The sequence below is a fragment of the Haliaeetus leucocephalus genome, unplaced genomic scaffold (genome assembly GCF_000737465.1).
Source record: "Haliaeetus leucocephalus isolate CR32 unplaced genomic scaffold, Haliaeetus_leucocephalus-4.0 Scaffold306, whole genome shotgun sequence".
In the NCBI taxonomy this organism is placed as follows: Eukaryota; Metazoa; Chordata; class Aves; order Accipitriformes; family Accipitridae; genus Haliaeetus; species Haliaeetus leucocephalus.
This window is the reverse complement of record NW_010972742.1, coordinates 856,908-877,877: the sequence shown is the minus strand read 5'-3', so window position 1 is coordinate 877,877 and position 20,970 is coordinate 856,908. Positions and strand designations below refer to the sequence as shown.

Below are 20,970 nucleotides of genomic sequence, written 5' to 3'. Positions count from 1 at the left end.
TGGGCAGAAACAAACAAACAAAAGTATCACTCTGTCACTTGACAGGTCTCAAGAGCTCCACTACTCAGAATTTGCATGAATACTCCTATAAACAGTATCATGCCAGGGTTGATTACAACACCAAGCCATCGGTCTGGTATACAGGCTGTTGTTGTAGTGCATGCAGTCATCAGCCTCCCCAGTTCTATGACCTGCCTTGCTTTATGGTGTGGATAACCAGTCCATCCTTAGGGACCTTCTGTCTCTGAGGTTAAGTACCTATGCTTATCCCATTGCTTATCCCAACCTGTAGTAATTGAGGCATTTTTCTGACAGGTCATTACAAATGATTTCACAGCCTGATAATCTCCAGCAGAGGGACTCTCGCTTTATTCTTTTTATTCTTTTTTTTTTTCTTTTTCACACTTTGCTTATGACACCTCCATCTGTTTGCTGTTCTGTGCTTGTATCGTTGCTGTGAAAAAAAAAAAAATGCAACCACGTCTTTCTTCTCTCTAAAGACAGAACAGATGACAAAGAAGTTCCCTTAAAGCTTGCATCATCTAGTGTTTTTAACTCATTAGACAGATGTTATTCAGGACTTACTCCCTCTCTCCATAGTTTTTTCCGATCTTTGGCAATTTCACAGTTGTTACAATCTGCTGAAATGTGGAAGGACTGAGCTTCCTAGAAGCATGCTCTCTGCGGGCCTGAACCAAAGCTTACTGTAATTGCTAGCTATCTTTAATTACTTCATCGGGCTTTGAGTCAGATCGTAAGTGTAGAAGACACATAGTATCTAGCAATCTCTCTGGCTTCTTCTGGCACTTTGACTGCTACCTGTTGTCCCATGAATACATCAAAACTTCTTTGTTACTTTTCTTTTAATCTTCCCATTTTAATATCTCTGCTTTATGTTCTACAAGCTAAAGATGCAAAAACCTCTTTGATGTGATTTCTGTGCACTCCAACCCTTTCCCTTGCTCTCCACAGAAATTCTGTCTCCACTGGGCTCCATGCAGAATGGGAGCACAAGAAATCCTGGCTGGGCTTGCAACTTTGGAGACTCACTTCTAGGTGCTGAAATTACAGGTTTGTACACTCTGAATGGAAGAACTGGCTTGGCCTCCTCACACATACACAAATAAATAAATTACTCATCTAACTATATGGAGTCCCAAACCTGCTTTTGTCTGGTTTCTTTTTCCTTCATCCCTACTTCTTTCTTTCTTCACTGCTGGGAGACCATTAGGGAGCTAGGGAAGAAGGGTGCCATGCTTCTGCAATTAATCTGTGGTGACCGAAGGTTGGGGATGACTCTACTTCTTTCCTCTTTTTTTTCCTGTGAACAGTAACTGCTCTGGTATTGCTTTTCAGGCAGGGAAGCCACTATTGCCCAGGCTTTGAATTGGGATGAATTAATCTGCTTCTCTGTTCCCTCATTGTATTTCTCCATGAATTGACACTTGCATGTTATGATACCAACATTGTATAATGCAGTAAAAGCCTGGAACTGGGAAAATGTGCAATCTGACAAGAAAGTGTAAGCTTCCCAATATGTTGCCATACTTCAGCCCCTACCTCTGCTTTGGGAACAGGTGTCCTGTAGAGAAACAAGCTGGGTGCTTCTTTTCTGTCAGCAGGTTATTCTTCTCTTAAATGTTTGTTTTACTTTTGCTTTTCATGTTTGTTTTAAATAAGGTCCCTTGCAGAAGAAAGGTATAGTATTCAGAAACTGAGAGACTGAAGAATCTACAGAAAAAGCCCCTTCTATATCCATGAATTTGTATTCCCTGTGTCTCAATTCTTCAGCAGCAGGCACTAATCTTAATGATTCTGCACTGATGGAGAATTTTGAGTATGTATTATGTTTTCCGAAGAGGATCCTTAAAGAGTGTGATGTGGATTGTGGAATGTTTTACTTTTCATGTAGCTGCATGTAATTGTTCTTGAGCTGCCTTTTACCTAAGCAATTCACATTAGTTTAAGCAGTTGCAATTGCTGAGTTAATATTCTTGATCATGTTAACAACATCTGTTTTGGGAGTTATTGCATTTGCAGTTACGCATGCAAAGCAGAGGGGGAGTACTCTCTTGTGGAACTGTGCCGATGAGTAATTGGGTAGCAGCAGTAACCTCTTAACCCTGTGGAAATGCAACCACAACAGCATACCTAATCATGTACTCATCTAAGTGAGTTTGTGTGACATGAATGCAGGTTTTCTGGCAGGGGACAGGCATTTCTGTTATGTTTAGCACAGGGTAGTCTATGTCCTCTTCCTCAACACTTTAGTTTCCAAAAAATTTTAAGTTTTTCTTGTCATAATTGCTTTTGTGCCTTATTAACTGTGATTCTCTATGCCAATATACATAATGACTGTTCTCTATTGTGCTCGACATTATCTGTGTTTTGGTTTGGTTTTCAGGATATGAATATTTTTTTTTTTCCATATGATGGGGGTATAGTGGGCCACAAAGGGGAGGGGTCATTTAGGGCTAAGTTGATATATCTTTTTGCATAAATTGTTAGTCAGTTGCTTATGCTATAGCTGCCGATCTCATAGGCTAGTCCTGAAGCAGGGTCTTCTGGAAAGCACTGTGTTAGGAAAGGAGGTGCCATGTTTTCTATCTGTATTACCTTGAAAGGAGTACCTTACTATTACATTGCTATAGAGCAGTATAATTCAGAGCATTATATGAAAAGTGTAATGGTCAGAGGAGACACGATAACAGCTCCATCAAATATTGATAAAGTAGGATTAATAATTAGAGCATGGGTGTAGGATTAAAATGTCCCTTGAGTTTCATTCCCCATTTGATGTGAGAGTGCGGTTTTGCGGTCAGAGAGTGGGAAGCTCAGGACAACTGGAATCTTTTCTCATCTTTTCAATGTGTTTGCTTAATGTCCTTAGTGGCTCAGTGGATATATAATACTATTGACCAGAGTTCATAGAATTATGATATGCTCCTATGGTGGCACTGCTGACAGTCAACTTTACAAGGATCTTTCTGTTAGTGTAGCTTAGTCTGATTTGTAGCTCATAAAAAAGAAAAAACACCTCTGAATGTGCTGATAATTTGCATTCCTGTTGTCCTGGAGTCTCGTCCTCCTTCAGAGAGCTACACACTTTTGTGAGATGGTGAAAACATTGGATCAGTACCATGGAGCAGAGAGCGTATGCCATTGGACTGCTTGGCCCTCTAGTGCAGAGTGGAGGATAACATTTTGCTTTTGACGGTGTGTATAGTGCTGAACTAAACAGATATCAAAGCAGAGAGAATGAATTCAATTTCCCAGTTACACAGCCCTTGTTTAAAAGGAGCTTTCAAAAGTCTCACACTTAAAAAAGACACTGCAGGTTAGAAATGAGATTTCCTTTTAGAACAAAGCCCTGATCTGCATTACTAATAACAGCTGAGGTCATTAAAATAGAAAGAATTTCCCTTTGAATTTCTTTTGAACAGGATCTGCATTCTCTGCGTCACTGGTGTTAGCTTTTCTTTTCCCACAGTTTTGATCCACCAGGACAGTGCAGTAAGGATTTGTTTTCCCCTTTAGGTTCTTCCTAGTTCTAATATTCTACCAAGAAGTGGTGTTTGAGACCTGTTACAATCATACAAGTTCTGTAAATTCATTCTTCCGTTCCTATGCGCAAAGTGTGCATTCTTGGCACCCCTCAGTATGTGTCTGTTTGTGCCTGAGCATTTTAACATTTTCTGTGTGCCCCAAGGCTTTTTTAACTGATAAAACTCTCCCACCTAAATCATCTTCTCTTTTCCTTCTCCCCCCCGCCCCTCCCAAGTGTTTCCTTGCTCTCCCAAGCCATTAGATGTTCTGACTATGAACTTCAGGAGATCAGTATGCTTTTGGTATTCAGAGGCATTATCATTCTGAGACTGTATGACTAGTATGTATTCATCCTATTAACATCTGCTCAAAATTCCTAACATCCCACCACAGCTAACAGAGAATGACCGTTTTGTCCTTGGTCAGGCTCTGTGGATTGGATGCCTGACACCTGGCTTATTGTCGGACAGATTCCATTTCACTCTTTACTTTGTTTTGACCTTATTTCACACCAGAAGTTCAGTTTCAGCTGAAGATGGATGAATGAGTTGGGAAGCATTGTGTCCATTGCTGCTGTGGCAATTCCTGTGTGTCAATGCCCAAATAAGTTATTTGGTTCTGAAATTGTAGGAACCTGTTCTGACCTAACAGTGAGATTCCATCAGCCCACAAGGATGTGCTTGTAATTGAAGCACCATTTCTGTAAAGCAATAGAGAAAGACAAGAGATCAAGTCCTATGCTGCGCAGAATCAGCAAATCACTGTCCTTACTGGCTAATTTAGTGGAGGATTATGAGCTTTAAAGTCGTGGAAAGAGGATGAACTGTGGCTTTGACTTCAGTGTTAACTCCAGTGGATATTTGGTGGTGGGAATACAAAGTGTCAGCTTTATGATTTTAACAGAAAATTTCAATAGGGTTAAGTTATGGGTTAAGTTACTGAGGGGAAATAAACAAGGAAATTGGAGTTAAGTATGTATCAGTGTTGAAGTTAATAGCCAGGAGTGGATTCACTATTTTAAAATAATGTCTGAATGACATAACCTCTTACTCAATGGGAAGAAACTGTTTCAAGGTAGAAAAACAATGTGTTGGCATTCCTGGCTTTCTCCTGTGCATTTTGGTTGCTTCTGTTTTCTCATTTGTGTACTCCTGAAAGTTATTTGCTATAATAAGAGGTGCTGGATCATTTGCATGTAGTGTGCACTCTTGAAGGAAAGAAAAATTCAAAGTAATCATTAGCTCATTCAAGATTTCAGGGGAATGGCTGTATGATTCCCCAAGTTATAAGAGGAAATGTTATAACAGCCCATATGGTTGACAGTATTGGAGGTTTACTTTTTATCTTTCTAAGTGAAATGAAGCTGTGAAATCTGAGAAATACTGGGTGCTGTGTAGTGATTAATCTCCATGTTACATTGTCTGGCCTGAATCAAAGGAAATGCAGAAGCAAAGGGAAGGTATGTTTTAACAAGCTTTACAGAGAGGTAGAAATGGAATTGGAGAAATTTTCATTTAGTCTCATATAGTACAAGTGACAGTGTTTTGTCATTTTCTCAGAACATACACATCTAAAGAGATTTTCTCCTTGCTTCTTGGATTCAGTTTTCTCCAGTGTGGTTGCCCTACTGACCTTCTGGGAAGTGAGACTAGCAGAAATATGCAAAGTCCCTTGGTTCAGAGTCATGCATTAAATAGGCTTTAGAATCAAATGGAGTTTAAATCTTCAGCCAAAGATTTTTTTTTAAAAGCACTGATAGGCCCTCATGAAACATCTGTGATTCACTGAACGTACAGGTTAGCAAAGCTAAAGATCCAGAGATCGATTCATATACCGTGGAGTGAAATTAAATTTCTGCAACTGTTCTACTATTATGGGAAGCTCAGCCATCTGTAATTTGGCTTGCCTTCTCGTCACAGATAAAGGAAAGGAAATTTTTCTGAAGTCATGTCCTGTAATAGAAAGAGGAGGACCTAAAGCTGAGTTGGAAGCAGAAAGATTCATCATTTGCCCAGATAGTATAGCTAGGTTGGCATACGCAGTCATTCCCAAAGCAAATGAAAATTAAATTGTCAGATTTGTGGCTTCTGTCTCATAAAGCATTCAAGTATAATAAATGATGCTGACAAGCTGGCCTTGGTGTGGAAAACTTCTTTAAAGATACAAGATGCTGCTTCTTACTGGGGTATATATAGGGTTGACTTAGTGGCAATGGAGTTTCTCAGGGATAAAATGGATAGTGTTCCAATAAGCTGTCAACTATCGTGTTTCTTTCCAGAAATGATACATATAATTGGCAAGGCTGGATTGGCATTAGACAACTGATTTAAACTACTAGAATTCTTCCCTTGTTTCTTCCCATAGTTCTTGGGCAGTTTCTAGATCCATCCAGTTGAATATTTTGTATACAACCTCATAAAAAGTCTTATATGCCTCTCATCAGGGAGAGATGCTTTGGTGCTTATTCTTGCTCTTACTGAAACAATCATAATCCTGATGAAGCTACCATTGTGCTGGTACCAGGATTTATGAGTGCTCTATTCCTATGGTTGTGTTCAGAAGTAGGTTGGAAAAGTTTAAAACAGTTCCCCTGTTTAAATCTGCTGAGGTCACTTTCTACTGTAAGTTTTTGAGTGCTGGTGTGAATATGGACTCTTCCACTTCAGACTTTGCAGCTGCTGCTTCCTCTTCCCACACCTGAGGCCTTTAGCAATGCAGTCACAGGACTGATCACTCTGGAACTCCAGCATGAGCAGCAGAGGCCCTCAGCTTAAAAATGCTCCATATAGTGAAGTGCACAGTCAAACACCTAGAACTGCACTATTCCCACTGATTCAGTGTGTTGTCATTACAGTTGATGCAATACGCAGCCAGACTTGGGTGTCACATCTGCTTTTGCCCGTTGTAGCAAGAAAGCCATATTGACCTTCTGCAATGCAATGTATTGTGTCTATGAAAGTTGATTATATCATAGTTGGAATTCTTTATTATAAATCAAGATATAGACTGTGTTTTAATTCAGCATGCTATAAAAGCTTAATTTTTTTTTTCCAGAGGCCATTGAGCAGATTTTGTTTCAGACGTACTGATGAACTCTCATGCACATTCAGCACACCAGTTAGCACGCCTAAAGATTCAAACGCTTGTGTTGCAGATAATATCACCTTTCGCAGAAGCTCAGCAGGAGCTTGGTTTGCCTGCTGTTGCAAGACATGAAGTAAAAAATGTGCATAAACCATGCTCCCTAAGAGAAGTGGAGCAAACTAGAGCTCCCCTCAGGGCAGAGAGAAGTGCTGAGGCCCTAAAAACCACCACCTACCCTTGTCTCTGGTCCAGTTATGCAGTTAGAAGCAAACAAGGGTATTTTTTATTTTAGTTTGCAGCAATGCAGCAGTACTAATAGAGAATGGGAGCATTAACTAAATATGGGATTGTGTCTCAGCTCAGATTGTTCTGATCTGACGTTAGTGCTGCCAAAGTGGTAGTAATGTAGTTGGTCATCATTGAAACCTTTCTATGCCAGAAGAAAACAGTCAGGAGTACAAGTATATATGCTTATTAAGTTAAATTTCCTGACTTACATGATATTTATTTTTTTAAAGAGGGGTCTACACATACAAAGCAGGTCTGGAAGAGTTGTTGCCAATGTGGTGACAAGTTAATTATTCAAGTCCTAATTATGAAACAACTTCAGTGTTATTGACATTGGGATGAAGCACCATTTGAAGACCATGAGAACAAGCTTGAATGTTAACAATTATATAAAAATCTGTATTTGTCATTCTTAAAGGTTTGTTAAGCAATCTGACAAACGGATGGCAATGGAAACACCAGGATTTAGAATCTCAGCAAAATTAAATGTCTGCTCACATGCCAGTATGTGCTGCAGTAATCCTTGCAAGGCTGCCAGACCCTCTTATTGAAGTGATAACAGATCCAGCAACTTTTGCACACCCAGTTTAGGTCAGGCCATTATTCTGGGGCATCTGTGAAGAAGAAACAATTGACTCACGTAGGAGCTTCAGTCTGTGAAATAATCTTAGAACAGAAGTTAACTTGGGAGATGTTTGCTATTCTGTGTCACTGTGGCACAGTCAGAGGTTATGCTAATACTAGTGTGAAACATGGCCTAGAAAGTCACAAGCCTAAGATATTGAAAGTAGCTGGACAATATCCCCAGCTTGTGAGTCAGGAAGTTGAACATAGGGCTCTTTCTGTACAGTTATCCCTTGCCTTCATATTGACAGATGTGTCTGTTTAGTTACCTGGATTAGGTTTGGATGTAGTAGGAGTATTTATTGAATAGAGTGTTCATTAAGGTGCAAATGCACAAAAGCGAGCCCTGCATCTTTGGCTTCTTGGAGAAAATTAATCATTCCTCAACATTTGGCATGTTTGTGGTCTGCATCCATCTTACTTCCTGCCACCTACTGTGGTAAGAATGTCCAGTTTTTCCCAGAGGCCTCATTACAGAGCAGACTGTGTGCATGAAGTCTGTGAGACACTACAGAGATTACATCTGGAAGGAAAATGAGGCAGAGCTTGCTGATTTATGCAGTATTCAAAGGTGTCATTTCCATGGCAGAGATAGATGTCATATACAGGAATTGGAGGCTAGACTCTGCTTCAGAACACACAGCTCACATGGTGCAGCTAGATGTGTTTGTTTTTCAGGTTGAGCTGGGGGCTTTTCCAAAATTCCCTTTTCCCCCACCCCCATGTTTTGGCCTTCACAGAGCGCAAACTTTTGCATTACAAGGTTCCTTTCACCCAGGCTCTGCTGCAGGGCATAGCTCCCTTACTTTGGCTCCGATTGTAGGTTCCTTTGGTTCTGGCTGAGCGTTTAGTTTTCCCCTGAAGCCTGCTAAGCGCCCTAGGCACCACCATGACACTAGGGTTGCCAATAACGCAGACATTTCCAACAAACGTATGCTAATTCAGAAGGTTGCCTTTCAAAGCTTGTTTTTAGGCTGGTAGATCAGAAAACTGCCCAGCACTGCCCTCCAGTGGCTTGAGAGGCTCCCTCTAAGCAGCGATAGTCGTAGCGAAAAGAGATATTTAGAAGTATGTTGGATCATTTTGACAAGAACAGCAGCAAAAAGGCCTCTCAATAGTCAACACAACTTCAAAACACTCTTAGATCCAGGCAATGTACTGGACACATCCTTCTTCCTGCTATAACATTTTACTGCAGAAAATCTTGCTTGAGACCTTTTTTTACACTGTTAGCTGCTTCCTGTTAGCTGATCAACATTCTCATCTTCCCGCCTGCCAAAAGAGGCCCCTTGGAAGGGATTCACCTCCACCGAGGCAGCTGTAAGCAGTGGAAGAGGATCAAAGGGGCTTAAAGTTGACCTGCAGCACTCCAGCAGGGTCTCACATAGATCAAAGGGTACATACGTGGTTAGAGCCTGACTTCTGTAACTTCCTTTGGAGATAACTTGGCAGAAGTATGGCCCTATCTTTACTACAGCCTAGTCAGCGTATGTTGTGAATGGGCTTATATGCTGGAGTGGAAGCTATAGGTACTATGCATGTATTATATATCCTTGTTACGGTTCTTACAACTTGTTCTTTTTTGGAATGAGGCATGTAGTGAAGATCTCTGCACAATCAGCCAGTGTTGCAAGGCAGAGTAGGTGATTTGAGACTTCAGGCAAATCTGCTTCAATTTTGTTCCCTCATCCCACAGTCTGCAGACAAATACAGGAGTCTTCTGAGACATTGCTGGTGATACTGATTAGAAAAACATTCTGCTTAAGATATTTCTCTGTAGAAGTGATATTCTTTTAAGAGGATTTGTTGTTGTCCCAGTTTCTCAGTTAAGGCAGGATTTCACTGAGGTTTCGTTTGCTGTTTGTAGCTGTGTGACTGACATAAATCATGCATTTGAGGCCAGTCGCTGGTGCATCACAGGAGTGAGAGTCCATTGCCACAGGATGGCGCCCGATGGCCAGACTTGCAGGGCTGCATGTATGGGAAGAGTTAGACCCAAACCTAAGCTATGGGATTTGTATGCTACATTCAGTCTTAACCCACATAGATATTTCCTATGAAATTTTCATAAATAAATGTTCATTATGACTTTGTCCTACTGGACTGCCAACCCTCTTCTTCCTCAGCGCTACAATTTTATATGAAATTGATTATTGTGCTCCAGGAAAGTGAGACTGGGTCAGAACTCTGACCATCCATTACATTGCTCTATTGAGTTACTGCATAGCAAGAAATAGCAACCTTTCTGGTGTTTCTTGTCATGCCAATTCTTTCATTGCCATTAGCTAGGACTGACCAGTGTCATATGCTCAATACTCTTATCAGGCAGCATGATTTCCTTGCCAGCAGTTCTGATTAGTAGCGATAGGAAACTAAATTTATTGTGTCTAGGAAGTGCGAATAGGATGTCTTGAAACTGGAAATTTTGTGTGATTTTACCAGATTTTAATAGCAACTTCAAGTTTTGACTTGCAGACAAAACTTTTCCTTGGCTCTTCTGATGTGTGGATGTTGCAGTAGGTCTTACAGTGTTCAGCATGCTGCTTGGCACAGCCCTACAGCATTTCAGGATGTGTCTAGTTGCATTGGTTTGGTAGCACTGGTGATACGTGAATTTCTTTTCCACTCTGCTGTTTTCACACAATGGCCTTTGCTGGAATTTGCGCAGTGCAGAAGGGACATCTAGTGGCCCGATGGAAAAGTGGTGACGATGCATGTTAAGGGCAATAACTTTGGTTATTACAGGAAAGGGCCAATTTCGAGTTAGAGATTGGATCCCAGGGAACCCTCAAGCATTACATCACTAAATTGTATTTGAACTTTTCACTTTACAGAATTGGCCTGTGAGTCTGTAGGCTTGAAATTCCAAAAGCTGAACTTTTAAAAAATATACCTGGCAGTTTTAAGCAGTGATTGGGAGCGAAAGAGTGTACTGAAGCAGTCATTTTTTGCACACTGTTTTTGAGTGCAACTGGAAGTTTGTTTCTTTACTAGCTCAACTTCCCAAGGTCCAAGTCTGCAGGCACTGTTAGTATGGACTCCTTTGTTTATGGTTGTGTCTAATAACCCTCAGAGGACGAAGCTGGGGAAAAAATGTCAGAAGTTTTTGATGCTGTTAGCTTGCCTTGTTCAATTCAGAAAAGCAGATTTATATTCAGTGATGAGATTCCAGAACTGTAAGGGGGGAAGGTGAGGCTCTCTCCTCTGAGACAGCTACAACACGTGCATATGACAGGAGATAGGAATACCTTTATTCTTACCAGCTTCTGTCTGTGATACAGGCAGTCATATCACACGTCTAAGCTCTAGTATCCAATCTGTAATATTAGGATTATTTTAAGCCCTGTGTGAGGAAAGATTGTGAAACTCTGGCAAGCGTACATTGTTCTTTGAATGGAAAGTGCAGACTGTTTTGCTTAGGTACTTTGCTGCGCAGTTCATTCTGAACTGTTTGTACAAAAATGTATAGGATTGTTTTGTGAAAAGTACACAAAAAAGTATAGAATAAGAAGACAGAAAGGTTCTGCTGAGTACCCCAGACCTACTCTCTCCCTTTTCTCTTAATCCAGCTTGCTTACTGCTGCCCCATTTTCATGGCATGCATTTCCGGCTTGCAAAGTTTCCTGCCTACTGGCTGAGAATAGAAGCCTTGCTGTTATGCTGTCCTTAAGTCTCTTGTAATGAGTGTTACACAGAGGAAAGCAGCTGTGTCCTTTGGCTCTAGTTTTAATACTATGTTAAAGAGCAGATTATACTGACGTTGGACTGCAGCAATGCGGAGGTAGCACAAACCATGGCCAGTTTGGGGAAGGCTTTAGCAAGGATGACTAAGGACTTGGAGCTTATGCTTTAGATAACAAATCCACCCAATTGTGCTCTTTCTTTGGAAATGTAGTCAAGCCTAACAAATCAGGGCCTTAACAGAGTTGCATTAGGGTCCTTTAATTGGACTAAGCTGGTTAATACCCACATTGGCTTTTGTATGCCCAATGGTCCAGCACAGAAATAGTCTGCCATTTATGCTGGCAAAATCTCATCAAATTGCAACCATGAACGTTGAAAAAATTAAATTCTAATATCCTCACAGGTAGACACTGGATTAAGGTATTATTTATTATTAGAAGGAAGTCGGATGTCTTGACCTATGCGGGCTCCATTAATTTGGGTTTTGAGTGACACTAAACGAGCCATAAGACCTGGCAGACCACTTGGGTGTGCTAGCATTTAACAGTGGTCACAGAGAACAAATGAACACTTTTTTCAAGAGGATCATCCCTTGTAACCTGCTCCAACCCCAGAACTTAAAATGTGTGGCACAGGCATGAGAGTCTCACCTCTGTCTGTGGAAGATTTTGGCTGAGAACCATATACTGCTGCCATTTCCCAGGTTGCTCAAGTCCAAACCTTGTTGTGACAAATGCATGAAATGGTACCTTCAGAAAGGTACCATTCATAGCATTCCTGCATGTGTAATAGTATTGACACATTGGCCGTGTTAGCAGTTCAGTTCGAACCCATCAACATTAACTTGACAGAAAGACCAAATGAAGACTCCAGAGTAAAACTCAGTCACTAGCACAAGAAGCTACTGCTTGAGACGTTGTCTCAAATGTACTGAGAGACACCAGAAATGTTCCTCTTTGAGCTTTTAAATTGTTCAGCCTCTGCTAAACTGTTTTGCTCTTTTCTGGGTCTAGCTAGTGTGTAACAAGACTTTAGTAGCTAATGGCTCTTTCAGGTGTATGAGGTGCCACAGGCCACACAGCACAGCAGTAGCAGCAGAGCTGCATGAGACCTAAGCCTCTGCGGGAGGACATCCATTTTCTTACCTGTGGGGATTTGTTACAGTAATTCTGTTCTGTGAAAGCTGAGCGTGTCCTTCAGGTAGACATATGAGCCATAAATTACTATGGATAGTTTTATTTCCCAAGCGTTGTGAAGTGTTGCACTAGTCGGTTCACAGAAGTGGCTGTATTCAGTCAAGGACAACAGTGTTTTCCTGCAGTGTTAATTGCGCAATGGATTCATAGGTATTTACTTTGATTTGGAAAAGGTGAGTTGTTAGGAGGATAATTCACGCAGGTGAGGCAAAAAATTTCTGAGCAGAAAGATTCTGCACGTGTCTGCATTTGGTTACGTCCCCTGACAGCAAAATGAGAGTCTAAAGAGAGAGAAATGAGTTCCAGATGGTTGTGGTAACTGGCAAGAAACTAATACTGAGGCTGATCTTGAAAAAACAGACTGAAGACACCAGAGATGAAAGTGGGGGCAGGGTGGTCCAGATAAGGTTGATAACACATGATATATCATCTTCGGAGCATTCCAAGGCAGGATAGTGAGATGAACCATTTGTTCCTGAATTGCAGTGTTTTGGTGGTGAAAACGCTCTTGCTGTGACTGTTCTGCTTTCTGCACTGAAGGTAAAAACAATGCAGTAAATATCCCATTTCCCTGCACATGGCCAATCAACCTCTGTCTGCTCTGCAAGGATGCTGAGATAATATAAATTACTCATTGTAGGATTGCTGTTGTTTTCATCATGTGTAGTCTAGGTCTGTCTGCACCAATTCCTTGCTATCTTGCATATTTCTTGTTTGAACTAGGAATTTGTATGGCATCTTACCTGACTTCTATTTTTAGTTGTTAGTGGAAGGGTGAGGCAATCTACGTAATTCTCATTACGGTTAATTTAATCCAATTGTGATGTGGATTTAGAGGTACTTAATAGGTCACAACTGAGTGTGGGCTCTGTCATTTTCCAGTTACTCTCATAAAACAATGGACACTGATAATTTTTTCCATTTCTAAAACTAAACACATGCATCTAAAGGTGGTGATGTGATTTGGTGCTTGTGTTACATGGATACTTCTGTTGATCTCTATAACTGTCCCTTAGTTGGGAAGAGGGCTCACGTACATTTTGTCTTGTGGGTTCACACACGTCGTGATGTATGAGAGATAGCAGTAAAGGCTAATGTGGACTAACTCTGCTCTTTGGGATTAACAGTGTGCTTTTGTCTTTTGTCTTATTTTCTCTTTGAACAAAGCAGCCTCTATCAGAAAATTGTGATTGATCCTCATCTGAAATTTGTTTGTAAATATGAGGTGATACAGAAGCCTGCATCCTAGAAATGACCCCCAGCCACCTCAGTCCCCAGGCCAATTCTGAGCTCCTGCCGCACTCTGGAGGAGACACCAGGTTTGTTTTCTTCATTATATAGGGGGAGTTCAAAAAACAGAAAGCAAAAAACCACACAGGGTCCTTTTTCCTTTTTTGCCTTGTACGGTGAATCTCCCAGTTCTTCAATTTCTTACTACCTTTGACAGCCTAGGGTTTTTTCACACGTGGGCCTGTAAGCCCTCCCGCTGCTGTGCCTGTAAATCCGACTTGCTTTGCCTTGTGCAGTTCAATCCGTGCGATCCAGGCAGCGTTTTCTTGTTGTTCCAGGAACATGAGTGAAGCATTTGAGAGTGGACAGGGACTCTGTCCACTGTGTTAGTGCTAGTCCCCAATTCGGCAGAGCATGGAGCGAGTGCCTGTAGTAGAGAGAATTCTCCAAAGTCCGTGATGTGGGGAGAGCTGGTATTTGCTAGTTTCCAAGTACTGTTTCTCCCCAGAGGTTTTTAGAACAGCCACTCTTAGACTTGTCATGGAATTAAAGAAAACTACCTCCAGGGTGTACAATGCTGCTCTCCTGCTGCCACTTTTCCTCTTATTTTGGGGTAAGTTTTTGTCTTCTGTGCCTGATTCTTACCCAGCTACTATGCAGTAACTTTGGATCAAATCTGACCTGCCCTTGTATTGCAAAAGTAACTGAACAAAATGTCACTCCCACAGTTAGATTTGAAGCCTGAAAACTTCTTGTCTGAAAGATAAACAGGCATTTCATTCTGGATATGTTTTTCCTTCTATTTATTTCTTGTCTCCTTTCTTCTTTCTCCCTGTGCACATGTATGTATGCGTTTATTCACAAGAGCTATAAGTGTGTGCACTTCATGTAATAAGTTTTCAGCTATTATAGTAACCATTTTCTCCATTGAAAAGTTCTGAATTTTACGGTTGTGCCCATGCAGAAGAAACACAGAGCTTTAGTTCCATTCTATATGCTTTAGAAGCACATCTAGGCAAAAGAGAAGTATACCTAGGGGAATATACTAATATGTTGAAGTGCCAGATACCTTTGGTACAAAATGTGGAAGAAGACGACAGTACATGAGTATTCTTACTTAGAAATTTTGAAGAAAGCAGATCCATCCTGAAAGTGCAAGAAGTGATGAGGTAACAAAAGAGTCCATCACACTGATGGGGATTTTTGTTTTGTTTTATTTTTTCCACATTGAAAACTTATTTTATAGCCAAAGAATATACTTGAGTATACTGGGATTCTTCAAGTTCACATTAACATGTCTTTGGGCTCCAGAAGTCATCCTTTTATACAATTTCTTATGCTCCCTGAAAAATAGATTTCTGTGTTTCTTCTGGAATGGGTGCCTGGAGATCTGCTGGGCCTAGACATCTGTTTTAGTCATCTAGGGATTATAAGGTCATGTCAGGAACATGTCCAACCTTTTACTGGAAAGTATGATTGGGATTGAACCGACCTCCTTATCCTCTCCTCAGCACTGCCAGGCCAGTATCTGTATATAAAAGTCCTGTTTGGTTTCCACTGAGCTAGGACAGGAATGATCAATGACATGAAGTGGAGGTAAAATATGGAGAACATGCAGAAAATACAGTCAAAGTGCCTTTTCTCTGCTAATATCTGCTGAACACTGCATTTAGCATTTTCTCTCATTAGTGGGTGATGTTTATGTAATTTTTGAGAGTTGGAGAAAGTTTTCAGCTTTTCCTTTGATTCCCCAACAGTTTCTTCCCCTCTGAAGCCTCCCTAAATTTCCTTTGCTCTGATCACCTCAGACTATGAATATGAAAGTCAAAATATGTTTTGATTTTTGTCTGATTTTTTTTTTTTTTTTTTTCCTCTTCCTTGTACCAGCTTCTTTGTCTGGTGCATTCGCTCCAAGTGCCTGGAATTCCTCTGGCCACAGGGAAGCAGCAGGACTGTCTTTTGTATCTAGTAACCATAGCTACTGGTTTGGAGTGTGAGGCAGTTATGGTGGCTTTGTATTGTGCAGAAGGAAGGCCCATTGCATATACGGAATTGCTTGGTATGTGTCTGCCAGAGAGCTGGCATGTTTCTGAGAATTCGTGCTGTTTGACCGTTGCACTGACAGCTTTTCATTCTTGGGTAAAGCTCTTCTTTGGAACAGTGATTTACTGAGAACATTGTTTTCTTTTGGAGTGCAGGTGAATGACACATCTTGATATAGCCAGCAAAGCTCAAGGGAAGCAGTAGTTTCCATAGTCTTTCCACCTGCTCCTGTTTTGCAGGGGGAATTCTGCCAGATTTTAACTGTAGTGAATGGTGGCATTTTATGTAGTACTTGTAGAATTTTAAGGCCATAAGGAAATGCCTTTTCTTGCCCTTGTGAGACATATGACTACTTTTTTTTTTATTTCTAATTGACTGAGTCTAAATGTCATTGAAGCACAGGGTGGCTAAGTTATTTGTTCAAAATTTTTGAGGAAATTCTGATTATCCAGGTGGCCTGTTGCAAGCTGTAACCATAAGACCATCCTGCACCCAGATCCATGCTATCTCCAATTGTTTAAAATAAACTCCAGAGGGACAGTGGTACAGACTCTGCATGTGACTCCAGTTTTACTGCTGCTGTGCGTGTAGTGGGCAGAATAGCTCTCAGCTTTATTTGTTGTGTTCTAAAGGAGATTCTGGAGGGCAGAATGAGTGTCTGCTCATTTCTTTTCCCACAACTCTAGCCAGAATGAGCACAGTAATTCACATACCTTTGGCCTGGAAAATGCTTTGGACGCCTATTGAGAGAGAACATGTGCAGACAAACCTTTTTTCTGGCAGTTTGCTATCTGCTCTAATGCAAGCTCTTGAGATTAGCTTGGACATAAATCTTACTTGCTTCAAAATGTGGAAACAAAGAAATACAATCTTTTCAGCTGTTTTGTTGATTGTCAGTTATACTTAAATAAGAATTGGAAATTAAAGCTTGTGACTCAATCTGGTTAACTGACTACACAGGAACCCCCCTGTCTCAGTGTTTGATCTGTTGAAATGGCTGAGAGATCAGAGAATGTGTAAACCGTGAAGGTCAGCTTGGAGGAGTATGTATTAAGGGAAAATACGGGGGTGTCATAAGCACAGAAGATCAAAGAGCTACTGTGGCAATATATGCAATACTATCATAAAACATGGATTTATAGCTCCTGTCTTTCTTCAAGTTCTAGAAGCGTGATAATAGGAGTTACATCTTCAAATCTGTGTTAAGGCAGTGAATAAATAATGAAAACGAGCTAGCTGACTGCTTGTTCTGTGTTAAGAGTAAATTTAATTCCCTGAAGTGGTATTTCTGATTAATGCTGTTAATGCCTCTGGCCGTAATATTGGCACTGCCGAGCCCTGTGAATTGCTGCCCACCGTTTGGCACCATTTAGCAATTCACTGGGCAAGCTGGGTGGGAGAGAGCCAGGAATCGGGTTCTGCTTCTTCGAGGGTGTAAATATTATGCATATTTCACAAGAGGAAACTGAGCCACATCTTCTTATGCCTGTCTTAATGAAAGTCTAGCGGTCTAGGCCTTTATAAATTCTTTATGAATACTGGTAGACTGTGTACATATCTCTGACATAAAAAAGCTCTGTCACACCAAAAACCTAGCATGCAAATGTTGTGGTCTGGAACCTGCTGGTCTCCAGTAACAACAAAAAACAACCTAAGTAGGCTGGGAAGTGATGAATGCACAATATCCATCTAAAACTTTGGATAGGAAAAACTGCAATCTGAACTGTGTGCAGGGACTTCACTAGAGGTTTTTAAATTAGCAGTCAAATTGGTAGTTGGCTAAGATACTGGGCTTGTGTGCTTAATCTACCAAAATCTACAAGATATATCAAAGGCATGAATATTAAGGCTTTTTTAAAAATGACTCTTCTAAAAGATGCTCTAGGCATTGCTAGGATCCCTAGCATCTTGCTGGGCCATTTATTCAGTATTGTCTTAGAGGTACTACCTGCTTTTTGCTTATCTAATCTTTATTTTGAGGTTTTTGTCATAGTGTCATGTCTTGCTTCACAGAGATTGTCAGATCTGATAAGCTGATAACCTGAGATGATAACGATGATGTTTAGATTCAGCCAGCAAATAGTATCTCAGCCTGCGTTTTCACTGAAGTATAATTTCTCCCTTCTATACTATTTGCACAACAACAAAAAAAATTAAATAGTTGCTATGGAAAAATGCAGAGGAAGAACTTGACTCTGGGCACCAGGATCTTGAGGGGAATTGAATATACCTGATCCTAATGGTGACAGCAACTGAGCATGAGACCAGGAAATTCAGACAAAAGCTGATGGGAAGTGGTTGGGGGAGAGGTAGCAGCTGGTAAGTGGGAGCAAGCTCCTTCAACAGAGCTTCTCCTGATGGCTGGCAGAGGTAGTGAACTGCTGCAGCTCAGGGGCTTAGTAGCTGTGACCAAACATTGGGATTTGGGAAAGTTTCCTATGCCCACATCCCATTTTCTGATGTTGACTAGAAAGGCCCACCGTTAAAGTAGCTGTCAAAAGATGCCCATTACCGTGTTAAACAGGACAAGGAATACAGGTTAAGGAATAATTAAGGCTAGGTGAAAAATCAGTGCCAATTGTTAGCATGTCATAAGCTTGTCAGCAGTCTCAGAGAATTTCAGGACCTTGTTTTCTGATGCTAGTATTACTAGGAGCAGGTGCTTTGCTCAGGTCTGAGAAGAAAGGGTTTAATCTCTCTGTGTCAAGAAGGAAATGGGGCTTGTAAAGCCCTAGGATGTGTAAAGCTGCCTAAAAAGGCCTTGTACGCTCCCTGGACAAGTACACTGAAGGTACTTCCTAAAGAAGGATTTGATTTTATTCTGTCATTACCTTCCATAGCAGATATGCTATCCTTCCGAAGTTAGCAAGGGTGGGGAAGAGAGAGGGTGAACAGCATGAAAACCCCTTTTCAGACCTGTCCAGTCTTCCTTCCTGGTGTGTGGATCCTGGGTACAGGCCAGGGTGTGTACCCTTTCACTAATCCCTTACACTGACCAGGACAGGGAAAGATCAGCAGAGGTCAGCAGGGATTTACTAATATAAGCACATGCCTTTCTGTTGTCATGGAGACATAACTATTTCCATTCCTTTATTCAGAGTTTATTTAGTAGTTGTGTTACTCTGATACTTCAGGTGGAGGGATTCCCTTTCTACCCTTGGCCTCAGTATCTTTCTCTAGCAGGAAATGTGCTGGGTTGATCAGCAGGAGCACAGCCTGACTGGTAAAAATTGCATCAGGCTGGGGTTTTGAGCATTCATGGTTTAGGCACTTGAAGATTCCTCTAGCTGAGTTATTACTGCAGTGCAGTTGGAGGCTGCTGCTGGAAAGCCTGCTGTTCTCCCCTCTTGATTGTAAATTGTCTTCTTTCCAGTTGTTGTAGTGAGTAGGGCAGGTGAAATACACCTGAAGGAAGCCTCTTTCTTCACAAGCCTGCAGTGCGTTTTTGTAAAAGGTGATAGTCATAGGGAGCAAGATTTAAAATAACATGAAAGTCAAGAAACTCGATAACAAATCCATGCACAAAAGGTACTTAATACATCATGACTGGGTCATAATTTTGGAAACATAAATAAATACTTGTAAGCATGAAGCAGTGTTTTCCCAAAGTATATCACTAAAACAGGAGGATAATATGCCAGAATCCTGTCTGTTGCAACTTGTTTAACAGAAAACAAAGTGCTACACTAGGAGATGCAGTGTGTAAACTTTTTTCTCCTCTGTTTGGCAATCCTTCACAGTAATAGGTTCTTGAGGAGAAGAGTGCACATCCCTTTACTCTGCTCAGTTCATGTCATGGGGAAACACTGTTGGGCATACGTGTAGCTTGGTTACCCCTTAAAAGCATTGCAGCTTCAGTCTGGTATTTTACATCCTCTGTTTTTTTGTCTTTGTTTTTTTAAACTGGACTGTGGGTAATGCGAATTGTGCTGATTTTCTGAGAGAGAGAAGCTGAAGGGATGAGAAAAGTTGGACATATGCAGACCTGATTCTCACCCTTTTGTCATCCTGTTGTCTCCGAAAGCCTCACTTCTGATTGACTCAAAGACAGGAAAGACACAATTCCTTTTATCAGTAATGTTCCCGTAATTAGTCTGGGTAAAGTGCCCAATCTGACATCCTATACCACTTTAGAGCCTACCTTCTCCTCCTAGGTATTCTCTGCTTCCTGAGATGATTTGGGCATCTAGGAATGATCAAAGCCACAGCTGGAATGTGTAAGATTGGGCAAGTTTTCAGAGCTTAGAACTTGAGGAAATATATTTCATATTGTCGGTGGGAATCCAGAAATTAAATACACCCTTTTCTTTAATTGTCTTTTCTTTTGCTAGGCAGTTGTAGTATTTATATTACATGCTGAAATAAAGCACCTCCATGTTATAGAGACTGCAAAAATCTAAACTCCTAATTCTGTAATACCTTTAATGTAAAGTATTAAAGGCTTTGAATAATTTCATCTTACGGGACACTTGTGAACTACCTGTAACTATTTTTTAAGTTGGGCAAACTGATACACAAAGTGGAACTGGCTTGCCCAAGCTCACATTAAGTTTTTGCTAGGCCAGGAAATAATATTGTGGCATCCTGACTCTTCTGGCAGTTGTGTTTGTGATTGTGAGCATTTTGCTGAGACATTGTACACAGGAGATAGTGGAAAGATGAAAATGTATTCTGAGTGCAGTGCACATGCATGAACAGGTATACAGAGATGGGTATTTTCAGTTAGTACCGCTGACTCTGCTTATAATTTTTTTGTGTTTGTGGAGATTATATTGTTCCATTTGAATAACACACTAATTATAATTTTAAGAAAAAAAAACAATCGATTGTTAAAATTGTCCTTCAGTATGAAAGAAACAAGGTAATCTCTGGGCTGATAACCCCGATGCATGCCACTTCCCTGTTGGAATTTTAAGTGATCATTAAGAGCACCTTTAAGGTAGTTATCAGTCAAGCCAGTGTGAGGAGTTAGAAACTTCAGGTACCATGTGCATAAAAAGGGTGACAATTAAGGGGACCTTGGGAATCAACAAATTAAGCTGCTAAAATTAAAGTGAGAGAGAGAGATATTCATGATGAGATATTCAAGATGTTCCACTGAGCATCTTCCATGAGGTCAGGTGTATCCCAGCCTGAAGGCATCCATCCTCTCTCATGGTTTCCCAAGACTTTTCAAAAACAAACTTGTGAAAAGCAAAACAAAAACTAGAAGCCAGTGAGTAATGCTAAAACAGCATGTCACAAGTGGTGAAGTAATAAAATGACTGAAGCTCTT

The 20,970-nt window shown here is 40.8% G+C and overlaps 1 protein-coding gene across 1 annotated transcript in view; it reads left to right on the top strand.

The window, feature by feature from the left end:
* The first annotated feature begins 14,074 nt into the window (after positions 1-14,074).
* Positions 14,075-20,970, top strand: part of CRB2 (crumbs family member 2) — a 40,323-nt gene continuing 33,427 nt past the window's right edge. The window contains exon 1 of the mRNA XM_010570719.1: positions 14,075-14,265. Within this exon, the coding sequence (XP_010569021.1) occupies positions 14,193-14,265 (73 nt within the window). The 5' untranslated portion in view covers positions 14,075-14,192. The remainder of the gene's footprint in view (positions 14,266-20,970) is intronic.